This window comes from Bombina bombina, chromosome 6, assembly GCF_027579735.1.
Source record: "Bombina bombina isolate aBomBom1 chromosome 6, aBomBom1.pri, whole genome shotgun sequence".
Classification (NCBI taxonomy): Eukaryota; Metazoa; Chordata; class Amphibia; order Anura; family Bombinatoridae; genus Bombina; species Bombina bombina.
Window position 1 is genome coordinate 177,178,099 of NC_069504.1, and position 13,249 is coordinate 177,191,347.

Below are 13,249 nucleotides of genomic sequence, written 5' to 3' on the forward strand. Positions count from 1 at the left end.
ACAGTTTTTGAAAAGACTCAAAATGTCCTGTAATTGTTGTACTAATAACATGTAACGTGTATTATAAACTGTTCTTATGATCATTTTTTAATCTTTTTTAGTATTCTGTTCTTTATTTATACTTTACCATAAATTAGATGGAGTATACCTCCTGCCTTTTCATACTCGAACATATTATCTATGTAGAGGAGCAAATTATATACACAAATGAACTCTAAAGGAATCCCTCTAGATAAATCGTCTATTGGCTTCAATGATGTGACTGTGGCACTATCTTAGCCCTGAAATAAGAAACAATGATAATGATAAAGAATACTAAAAGATTATATAGTGTTATATAATAATAATATAATAATAAAGGACTGGACAAAATGCATGAAAGTGGGGAGAACAGAAATAATAAAGAATAATCATTATCTATACAGTATGAAGAGACAAGGGTATGCTCATGAGTAGTATACAGAATCTCCTCTCTATAGCTTTTATACGTTCATCAATTATGCAAATACATTACATTGTGTCTAACACGATACATCTACCTTTTATCTTGTCTAGTCTTTGTATTGGTTGGGCACATCATTTGATGTAAGTATCCAAAGTTACAATTTTCAATTTAGTACTAAAAATTCACTAGATCAAACTCAGAGTTTAACCCTTGTGGTTTCCTCGTGCCCAGTTTGAAAATCCAAAAGACTTCCCTTTTCGAGAGGGCATATTCTAGTTCCCCACCTCTACTTTTGGATCTAACCTTTTCCACTAGTGTCCATCTAAGTGTTTCTAAGGAACCAGAATGTCTATGTTTAAAGTGTTGGATCAATGGTGTAGTGAGTTTTCCTGCCTTGATATTCCCTAAATGTTCACGCATCCTTTCCCTGACTTTGCGTGTTGTTAAACCTGTGTATTGAACATGGCACTGTATGCTTGTCAACAAATACACCACATTATATGATCTGCAGTTAAAGACCTCTCTGTGTTCATAGGTTCTGCCTGTCACTTTACTTTTGAAATTTTTCCCTGGTGTGAGGTATTCGCAGGCCTTACAGGTTCGATTGCTACATTTGTATACACCTTTGTGTGTTAACCAAGACCCTACCTGTATAGGTCTGTTCAGTAGGTGATACAATATTCCCTATAGTTTTGGCCTTCCTGTTGGAGAATCTACAACCTTTGGTTATCACATCTGCCAGACCACCATCCGCCACCAGTAGAGGGAGATGCTTTTTTACTATCTTACAGATAGACTCAAACTGTTGGCTATAGTTAGTTACAAAAGGTAATACCCTTGAATTCCTTCTTTTTATCTTTTGTGTTCTGTGTAGGGTGCAACCTATCACTTAAAAGATCCTGTCTGTCCACTTGCCTAACTTGCTCTCTCAGGGTGTGTACCATTCGTGCATCATATCCTCTGGATGTCAAGCTATCGGCTAGACTTTTAGAATGTACCTCATATTCATCTGTGCCGGAGCAATTTCTCCTAACCCTGATGAATTGGCATTTTTTTTTTTTGAATCTCAAAAAACAATAGTGGTCTGGATGAATCGGAATGTGAAGATAAGCGCCCTGTAAGTCTATTGTGGACATGAAATGACCTTGCTGAACAAAAGGCAGAATAGTCCTTATAGTCACCTTCTTGAAAGTTGGGACTCTTACAAAATAATTTAAAGTTTTCAGATCCAGGATTGGTCTGAAAGAATCTTCCTTCTTTGGGACAATGAATAGATTTGAATAGAAACCCAATCCCTGTTCCAGCTGGGGAACTGGTACAATCACCCCTGAAAGCGCTAGGTCTGAAACACACTTCTGAAAACCCTGAGCCTTCACAGGGTTTGTTGGAACATGAGTAAGAAAGAATATTCCCATGGGAGGTCATTCTGAAACCTATTCAATACCCTTGAGAAATATTCTGAATCCACTAATTTTGGACAGAATCTGTGCAAAGGTCTTAAAATAAACTTTAGTCTGCCCCCACCAGAAAAACTGGTTTGGGGGCCTCACCCTCATGCAGTCTTAGGGGCTGGATTTGTTTTTTTTATAAGGCTTGGATTTAGTCTGATTTGGAGATGGCCTCCAATTAGAGCCAGAGGCCTTAAGGAAAGGAGAGGTTTCTGTTCTCTATTCTGATGAAAGGAACAAAAACGATTGGGAGCTTTAAATATACCCTTAGATTTCTTGTCTTGGGGCAGAAAAACTCCCTTACCTCAAGTGATAGTGGAGATAATAGAATCCAATTGAGAACCAAACAGATTATTACCCTGAATAGAGATAATAATCTAGATTTAGACACCATGTCAGAATTCCAAGATTTAAACCATAAAGCTCTTCTAGATAGAATAGCTAAAGACATAGATTTTACATTAATCTTAATGAAATCAAATATAGCATCACAAATGAAGGGTTAAAAGGAGGTACCAGGTTTAGACCATTCTTTAGTAATCATATTGGAGATAGCATCTGGAATAGGAAAAACTTCAGGAGTAACCTCAAAAGTCTTAAATACAGAATTTAAACAATTATTAGCTTTGCTATCAGGAGAAATAGACTCCTCAATACCCAAAGTAAACAATACTTCCTTTAATAGAGAACAAATATGTTCAATTTTAAATAAAAAAAGATTTGTCAATTTCTGTCTCTGATACAGGATCCTCTGAGTCAGAGGAACCCTCATCAGTAGAGGATATTTCATTATGCTGTAATTCAGTACAAAATTCATTAGATTTATGACCTTTGACCAAAATTCATTAGATTTATGACCTTTGACGTTTATTTGAAGGCGGAATAGCAGTCATAGCCTTTTTTATGGCTGCAGCAATAAAAAAAATTACGTCTGCAGGAATATCAGATACAATAGACTGAGAAGGAATAACAGTAGATGTATTTGTACTTATAGAAACATTAAGAACTTTATAATATAAAGTGCTTTCCATAGCGGAGAGCGTCTTAAAAATGATATATACTTCCCAGAAGACACCCATCCACATATAGCAGACAGCCAAACCAGAACTGAAACATATCAGCAGAGGTAATGGTAGAGGAGTATAATGTCCATCTGTAAAGGGAGGCAGCAACTGAATCCCCGCGACCGAATTTACAGAGAGCCCTAGAATAGATTTCCCATAGGCGAAAACATGGTATCATCAGGAAATACTCCCTTCACATCCCTCAAATACTGTACTTAGAGAGGAACTTGGTTTCAATATGCATAGAAGCGCCTTTCACAGAAGAAATCAAGCACATCATGCTTCACCACCTCCTAAGGAGGCAAAGTTTGTAAAACTGAGGTATGAGTGAGGTGAGATGAGTATTTATAGGCATTAGAGGTTTGGGAAAACTTTGCCCCCTCCGGGTAGGAATGTATATCTCATACGGCACTAGCTCATGGACTCTTGCTACTTACATGAAACAAACATCTGTCACTTATAAACCGATTAAATATTATTGTATCCACCCTATAGCCAGTACTGTCCATGAATCAAATCATATATCCCTTTAAAAATTATTGGTGAAAACTCCGGTGAGTATTAAAAAAAAAACAAAAAAAAAAAACACCTTTGTGTCCTTGAGGGAACGTTGTCTCCTCCTCTTTTTACACATGCTTGCTTTAGTGTTAAATGCTAAGAAATCATTTTCTATTAGACTATTCGTTTCTCAAAAGTACATGTGGTATGAGAATGTACTGATACTAGAAAGTAGGGTTGCACAAATACAATTTTTTTTTTTAAGACCGAGTATAAGTACCAACACTTTGTCATGTGACAGTTTCCCAAGCACAATACAGACTAATGATTTAAGATAGCTTCTTAATAATTATTAAGAACTGTAACTCAAAAAACATTATGAAATAATAACCGTTTATTTGCTTGTTGTCACAAAGTTGTAAAACCTTGAAGACATTTCACAGAACAGGTTTATAAATAAAATAAATATTACAATAAAATATTAACAACAAATAAATGTAAAATCACAACCAACCAAAAGTGCAATACAGTAAAAAAATAACAGTGGACTGTTCTAATCAGGAGGAACAACACTATGGGCTAGATTACATTTGACTGTTAAGCTTTACCAATGCTCTCAGATGTCCAACCCCGTTAAAGTCTATTGAGCTGGAAATGTGAACAGAGCATTGATAAAGCTTACCAATCAAATGTAATCTAAATCTTGTACTATAATTGTAGGATGAGTGTTCATGGGAATTAACTTAATTTGTCCTATGAACACTCTTCCTGCAATTATATAAGCTAAGGATGTTCCTCAGAGTACAGTGTGTTTTGAGCATAATTGAGCAAGATGAGAACTAGCTGTGTTACAGGCAATCTAGCAATTAGAATAATTTTTCAAAAGTTCATCGTAAGTTCTTTTTAAGAAACAGAAGCATCTCTGCATGTTCAGCTATAAGTCTGTTTCTGCTATCAGTACAGACGTTTGACACTAAGCTAAACAGTCTCTCACTTTCCACACTACTGCATGGGCAGAAAGATATTTTTGGGCCATTTTAGCCAGAGCTGGAAATCTCAGTTTATCAACTGCCCAGTACTTCAGGGGTTTGTCTTAAAGAGGTACAGTGATCTCTCACAGGTAGGCTTCCAACTGTATAGTAGCAGTTTTTAGAGCACTACTACAAGCATTCGTGCAAATACTTGGTATCGGCACCGATACTATTATGTATCAGTATTGGTGCAACCCTACTAGAAAGCTAATAAATTAAATCAGCTCCCGGATTGTAGGAGCTTACCCTCATTCAGGTTACCCCTTTAATGTGATGAGTAATTGTTACCCCTATTAAGGGAAGGTGCAAATGTGCATATAACTATATAAAGGAAAAGTAAATACAGTAGATTTGCATAATCAACAGATGCATGATAAAAAGACAATGCAACAGCACTTAGTCTGAACTTTGACATTTTTCAGAAAAAAAAAAAATCTAATACTCATTTAAAGTTATGTCAATTTCCACACCCACTGCATCATGTGATAGCCATCAGCCAATCACAAATGCATATACATATATTCTGTGAATTCTTGCACATGCTCAGTAGGAGCTGGTGACTCAAAATGTGTAAATATAAAAGAGACTGTGCACATTTTGTTAATGGAAGTAAATTGGAAAGTTTTTAAAGGATTAAAGGACCAGTCAACACATTAGATTTGCATAATAAACAAACATGCAAGATAAGACAATGCAATATCACTTAGTCTGAACTTCAAATGAGTAGTATATTTTTTATAACAAATTTCAAAGTTATGAATAATTTCCACTCCCCTTGTACCATGTGATAGCAATCAGCCAATCACAAATGCATATACGTATAGTCTGAATTATTGCACATGCTCAGTAGGATCTGGTGACTCAAAAATTGTAAATATAAAAGGCTGTGCACATTTTTTTTAATGGAAGTAAATTGGAAAGTTGTTTAAAATTACATGCTGTATCTGAATCATGAAAATTTAATTTAACCTGAGTGTCCCTTTAAAATTGCATGCTCTGACTTGAGTGTCCCTTTATCATCATTGTGAATAATGAAATATCTTATTTGCTAAATTTATTAACATCACCTTGAGCAACAAGAACCTTACACAAGGCGAGTACCTACAAACATATTTGTACACATACAACAATCACAACATATCTGCTACTAATACCATTATAAACAAAGCTACAGCAAGTTGCTTTTAGTTGTTTTTTTTTTTAATGAATACTCACTGGAGGTTTCACCAATAAATAAAAGGGATATATAATTTGATTCATGGACAGTACCGGCTATAGGGCGGATATAACAATATTTAATCAGTTTATAATAAGTGAAATATATTTCAATACTCCCTAGTACATGTTATCACACAAGTAATCTTCCCCTTATTTATTCTGCATTACCCAGTGTAGTACTTTAACTGTAAGCAATTAGTCCAGTTAAAATCTGGATCTTTTTATATATGTCCAATAAAAGTTATATTTTATTTCTGGAATGTTTATCTAAATTACAAGCTTTGATTGTATTAAACAATATCTGAACTGTGAAAGAGGCGTCTTTCACCAAGTATCTATTTAAACTTACTATACCTAAGTAATAGTTAAATTGCTACCTCTAACACACCTCTGGTTTTAATTAAAACCACAGGATATAAACAATTTTCCCCTGTCTTCCAGTTAGCGAAAGTCACAGGGTATTCAGTGCTACAATTGAATGCGCTAAGGAATTATAGCATGTGATTTTTTTCAACTATAATGGCCCTTTAATATTATGAACAGCGAGTGTATTTTAGTTTTCTCTGGACAAAAAAAAGTGAAGTGCTTATATTGTCTATCAAACAACATTAACCCCTTCACACCGTTACAGAATTCCATGTCGTCCTAACAGCACTGGGCTTTAACGTCGTTAGGACGGCATGGAACATCCTACCTTAAAGGGATAGTCCAGTCAAAATTAAACTTTCATGATTCAGATAGAACATGCAATTTTAAGCAACGTTCTAATTTTCTCCTATTATCAAATTTCCTTCATTCTCTTGGTGTCTATTTAAAAAAGCAAGAATGTAAGCTTAGGAGCCGGCCATTTTTAGTTCAGCATCTGGGTAGTGCTTGCCGATTTGTGGCTACATTTAGGCACCAATCAGCAAGCACTACCCAGGTGCTGTATCAAAAATGGGCCAGCTCCTAAGCCTACATTCTTGCTTTTTCAAATAAAATTTAAAAAAAAAAAAAAACACAAGAGAAGAAAATTGATAATGAGAGTAAATTAGAAAGTTGCATAAAATTGCATGCTCTGAATCATGGAAGTTTAATTTTGACTAGACTATCCCTTTAATATTGGCATCCTGTAGCTTCTCCCTTTGACGCAGTCAAGAGTCTGCCTGGGGGAAAGGAGCATGCGAACAGCTTAGGAAGTCCCCCACGATCCAGTCCCAGCCCTGAAATCATGTGATCGCATTGATTTTTACAGCAAGTGTTTACATCGGAACTTTTGAGCCGGCACAAAGAGGTTAAGAAAATCTGATATAAATCATAACTTGAAAAGTCTTTAAAATACATGCTCTATCTAAACCCAGAAATGTTCATATTGTATTTGTGTCCTTTCGTCTACAAATAACCACTGCACAAAATCCTTACTTTATCGGCAATTCATTATCTTGTAGGAGAAAAAAAACAAATTACATAAACCGGAGGTTTAGACATTCATGATCAAGATATCTTAAATCAAGTTCACATGATCAGTGAAATGTAACCTATAACCAGGGTAATTTTACACTCTCTTTATAACCAAATACTTTAAATATTGAGATCTACAGTAAAAACTCCTTTAAACTACAACTGAAAATGTTACTTAGCTGCATATTAAAACTACCTAGAACTTATTGAAACAAAGTATGTAGGCACCATCTGGCAAGGGAGCAATGCAACTGTTGCTCCTGATTGGCTCAATGTCTGTCTGCTCGGGACTGGCAGTTCTCTGCAGCTTTAAAGCTGTATTTTAAATGTGTTGTATCCCTACGCAGGGGTTTAAATACAAAGACTTCCAGGATCTGTAGTGCTAAAATTTAATGCTCTAGAAAATTAGAGCATGCCAATTTTGCTCTACAGTGCCCTTTAAAGTGAAGGTTAAGTTACCTGTATCTGGAACTTGAATTCAATTCTCTGTCCAAAATTAATATGTTTCATTCATCTTGTATGAAGTCACCGTGAAATTAAATTATCGCCTTATTAAATACATATTTTCATTGTATCCAAATCAACCAGTTTTTTTTGGGGGGGGGGGGGGGTTTCTTTCAAGATCACGTTCTTCAAACAACCAATTGAAATTCTGGCCGTTAGGCGGCCATCATTCTACGTCACCAGCCTCCTATTTAAACTGTGCATGCGCTACTCTATAATTCTCCGTCTTGGACTCTGCGCGCGCTCCCATTTCGCGCAGGCGTAATATCTTGAAGTCGGACAACACGGAACTCTACCAAACATTAGAATAACAACGCTGTACTTAGTACTAGAAATCGACGATTGGCGCATGCGCAATACTTACTGTTGTCGTCCATGCGCTTGGGAGATGCGTATAGAGCGGGTAGGACCACTCTATATGAAATAGCATAGAAAATCCGGAAGTAGAGGTGGTGAGGAGTTTACATCCAAACGGTAAGCAGATTACTATGTTTGAAATAAGTATAAATTTGTAAAATTGGTTTAAATAAATGTAGCGATCCGCTTATTATATAAGTGATGTAGCATTTATGCCTTCAAATCGTGGAAACTTAACTTTAAGGAAAGAGTATTTAGATTTTTTTTCAAGGAAATACAAAAAGAGTTTACTTTTATCACCACGCCTTCCAACAAAAATGATTTACATGTTTCTTACCACAATCATCCTCCCATCTGCTGTGATTACTGCAACCGTTCCTAAACATTGTGTCAAGGAAAAGTACTGAGAAAATGGAAACCGTAGTTATTGATAAAAGATCCTTAGTATAAATGAACACAGAATATGTGCTAAAGGGAATAGAAAGGTCAAAATAGAAATGTGCATGGGCACATTTAAATAGAAGTACAGGTAGCCCTCAGTTTACGCTGGGGTTAGGTTCCAGAAGGAATGGTTGTAAATCGAAACCGTTGTAAATTGAAACCCAGTTTATAATGTAAGTCAATGGGAAGTGAGGCAGATAGGTTCCAGGCCCCTCTAAAATTGTCATAAGTAACACCTAATACATTATTTTTAAAGCTTTGAAATGAAGACTTTAAATGCTAAACAGCATTATAAACCTAATAAAATAATCACACAACACAGACTTTACTTGCATTTTTCTGCAAACAGTTCTTTCTATGCATTCCAATCTGGACTGATTTATAGACAGGAAGATCTTGTTCCTTTGAAATCTGCTCGATAGCTCAGGTCTGGTTAAACTGATTCATTTCAGCTTGCTTGGCTTTGCTGCAACACAAGCGGACAGCTCCACCTACTGGCTATTTTAATAAATGCACTGCTTCTCAATGCTTTTCAATAGCAGTCACATGACTGGAAAAAAAGGTTGTTATTCTGAAACGGTGTAAATTTTACCGTTGTAAAACGAGGGCCACCTGTATATTGCAAAAATGCTTCTATTAGCAAATACGCTTCTATTAAAAGTTATTACCGATTTTAAAGGGATAGTATAGTCAAAATTAAAACTTTCATGATTCAGATAGAGCATGGGATTTTAAGCAACTTTCTAATTTACTCCTATTATCAATTTTCGTTGTTCTCTTGGTATCTTTATTTAAAAAAATCTGGAATGTAAAGCTTAAAAGCCGGCCCATTATTGGTTCAGCACATGGTAGTGCTTGCTGATTGGTATCTAAATGTAGCCATTTAATCAGCAAGTGTTACCCTGGTGCTGAACCAAAAATGGGTCGGCTCCAAAGCTTACTTCCCCAGCTTTTTAAAATAAGATACCAAGAGAACGAAGAAAAATTGATAATAGAAGTAAATTAGAAAGCTGCCTAAAATTACATGCTCTATCTGAATCATAAAAGTTTATTTTTGACTAGACTATCCCTTTAAGAGACATACACACATATATGCAGTGAGTGCTCCATTCACCAGCATCCAGACAACACACCTTCTCAGCAGCTTGTAGGACAGAAATTGAAGGGACATGAAACCAAAAAAATTTCTTTGAGAATTCAGAAAGAGAACACAATTCTAAACAACTTTCCAATTTACTTCAATTCTAAAATGTGCTTAATTCTCTTAGTATCATTTGTTGAAGAAACAACATTGCACTACTGGAAGCTAGTTAACACATCGGGTGAGCCAATAACATGAGGCATATATGTGCATCCACCGATCAGCAGCTCCTGAGCCTACCTAGGTATCCTTTTTAACAAAGGATATCAAGAAAACAAAAAATAAATCAGATAATAGAAGTGAATAGGAAAGTAGTTTAAAATAACATTATCTACCTGAATCATCTAAGCAAAAAAAAATTGGGTTTCAAGTCCATTTAAACTCTTCGCTACCGGGAATATCAGAGAACTTTAAGCATTTTTGCTATCACTCCATTTAAACAGAAATAGAGCCTTGTTTTTTTGTGTGGTTATTTACCTGTCAAAAACTATATATATATTTTTAAGTAGACAACCCAAGATATTGATCTAGGGCCATTTTAGTACCATTTCACCAGCAAATGCGATCAAATGAAAAAATAAATTGTTAACTTCCTTCCTCCATATTTTTTCCAGACGTGTAGGGCCCATCCCACTTACTCTGCTGCTGGACCACCTCCCACCGGCACCAGTAGATGATGGTTACAGACGGTAACACACGCAGAGTCACCGTCTGTAACGATCAGGCATCTGTCTTCATATGGAACCGGAGCACCATATGCAGGCAGATGCCTGGTGCTCAGGAACTCGAGCTCTCAGATGTAAAGCTTTCTACAGCTCGGACGTATATACACGTCATGCGTTACAATAGGCAAAGTACAGCATGACGTATATATACAGTCTATTGGGTAAGTCTTCACTGATGCAATACACACCACTGCAAGCTGTCTGGGGTGTTTGAATATTAATGCTCTAGTCACATGTAGCATATGTGTGTATGCTGCTGAAATAGTAATAACATTAGTAAAAATGTCTAGTATGTTAAACTACAAAATTGCTTTTATTTAAATGCATTCATATCTCTTCAATGATATAAATGCATACCAGATGTCTTCAAATTTTCCACATAACCATAATATCTCTTTTTAAATCACTCTGTGTGCCAAATAGCAGTCTTTAGAAATGCTACAAATAAGATAATGCATTTGCTATATTCATATCAACAAGCAATGCTTGCCATTGCCGTGCCAGAAACACCCTTGTAACCTGGAGTAATGCTGTAATTTTACTTACAGTCCAAGGCAGGCAGAAAAGACACACACAGTTTTTCACTCACAAAAACAAAATCATACATTTGATGCCTGGAGACGATTATTGACGTGACACCAGAACTGACACTCTCCTCCCTAATGGAGGCATATACAGGATTTTGTGTTAGATTTTCTATAACTACTCTTGATTCGATCCTTAACAGTTTTCCTTAGCACTTATAAATAAATATGGCAGCACAGCTGGATGCATTAGCAGTGAATATAACAATCAAAATGAACTATTTTAAAACTGGTATCTAACTTAATCGGCGCACTAGTTCTACATCCTTGACAGCATATTTCTCACGTACTACACACAGCACAGGTTCAGGATACGGTTGATATAATGCTCTAATGCCGATGTCATTATCCAGGATCCCCAACAGCTGCCTGGTCCAGAACGAGCGTGTACTGTACTAATAAAAGCAAAGAACCCGCGACACCAATCAGACGGAAGTCGCCTGCTTGAACGTCATCTTACAGCGACATGATAATAACCAATCACCTTCACGCACAATCTGACAATACTCTGATGTAGTATATTGAGAGGGCGTGGCCAAAGATGCTTTGCAAAAACAAAATATATAAAAAATTAAAAAATAAGGTGAATGTCAATTCGGAGCGCGTACCCGCTTCTTTTGAATAATGTAGAAGGCAGCATTATAGTGACTGTTGTCTGGATAGTGCACGTACACTCGTTTTCCTTCTGCTACTAGAAAGAAAAGCTGATTAATTAACTGTGACACCGACCTAAATATAAAAATGTTCTGAGGCTACATTCGATTTTTTTTTTTTAAAGAGTCTCAGAGGCCACCTCTCCACTCAAGGAAGGAATTATCACACAAAAAAATGTCACTGCTAGCAGGTCCTTCACATGTATTCGGCTAAGCACATTTTACAATATGAGCTCTTTCCATACATTTCTGTTTTTCCAGTTTAGTACAATGCAAAATAGTTATCAAAATGCACAATAAAAGTTGCATTAATACTATAAATTATACCTTGTATTACATTTATACCGTAAAATGCTAATTTAAATTGAGAAAGAAAGAAAATTCTTATTTAAAGTTCACAGGATAGAAACAATATTTAACCCCTTAAGGACAAGGCCATTTTTCAATTTCTTTCCCTTAAAGTGTCAGTAAACCTTAAAAATAATGTTATATAATTCTGCACATAGTGCAGAATTATGTAACATTATATTAGCCTTATCTTTATAAAACGTAATATTCCCTTTTAATTTTAAAAAAACCCGGCTGTTTTACAGACCCACTCTCTGCTCTCTGCTGAGCGGGTCTGTTTTATTCACACAGCGCATCGGGCCAGCTGTATAGTCACAGCCCGGCCCGACCGCGCCATAACACAAAGTGCAGCTCGCTCCTGCTGTCAGAATTATGACAGCACTATGTGCAGAATTATATAACATTATTTTTGAGGTTTACTGTCCCTTTAAAGGATTACTATCTTTTGGATTTTTGACCAAAAACGGAACCCATATTTCAAAATAAATATATAATAAATAACTCACTAACCTATTTTCAGATTCAAACGAAGCTGAATAACAGCATAAAAATAAGTTTTATTTTTTAATCCTGACGTCACCTAATCCAGCCCTCCAATATGGGCAGTTCATATCTGAAATCAGTAACCTATCCTAGCCCTATTTTATGCATATAATTATCAGAGGATTACTACGGTTTGTGCATGCGTGTTTGTTTTGTCTGAAGCCGAAACTGCCCATATGTTAATTGGATTCATGCTTGTGTATTGTTATGCTGAATCCATGAAATCTGTTATCAAGCCATTTTATGTTCAATCGAAACTGTAGAATTTTTCAATGCCTTATATCTTTATATCTATAAATGTAATACTATTTACTTACATATATGAATATAAAGATTTACCAATATAAATGTATTAATAAAGTTATTTATCAATAAGAGATTGTTTATACTTCATATATTGATCCGTATAAACAATTAGTTTTATATAGTTTATTTTTAATTGCTCGTTTTTTCTAGGGAGATTCACTTGTATACAATCCATAATAGATCTATTGCATGAAATAAAAAATAAATATGAGATCGTTTATACTATACTGTATATATTGGTCTTTATTAACAAATCATGTTTAAAACTTTTCTAACATTGCTCGTTAATTCTAGGGAGATTATATTGTATGAAGCTAATTGCTCGTTAATTTAGGGACGCAAGCAATGAACTTACCTTAACAGTGCAGCAAACTCTTCTGATCCGCGATCGATAGAACGGGTCTACTGCATACATAACAGACACACAGAGAGTGACGTGAGCAATGACGTCGCGGTATCTTGCGCATGCGCAATAAGAATAAAGGTCGCCATCTTCCAACCGG

The 13,249-nt window shown here is 35.7% G+C and overlaps 1 protein-coding gene across 1 annotated transcript in view; it reads right to left on the minus strand.

Annotated features, from left to right (window-relative positions):
* The window catches only part of LSM8 (LSM8 homolog, U6 small nuclear RNA associated), a 48,233-nt gene extending 36,897 nt beyond the window's left edge, over positions 1-11,336 (minus strand). Inside the window, exons 1-2 of the mRNA XM_053716683.1 lie at positions 11,212-11,336; positions 8,343-8,383 (exon numbers count right to left, since the gene is read on the minus strand). Coding sequence (XP_053572658.1) covers positions 8,343-8,383; positions 11,212-11,242 — 72 coding nt within the window. The 5' untranslated portion in view covers positions 11,243-11,336. The remainder of the gene's footprint in view (positions 1-8,342; positions 8,384-11,211) is intronic.
* Between the last annotated feature and the right edge of the window lie 1,913 nt (positions 11,337-13,249).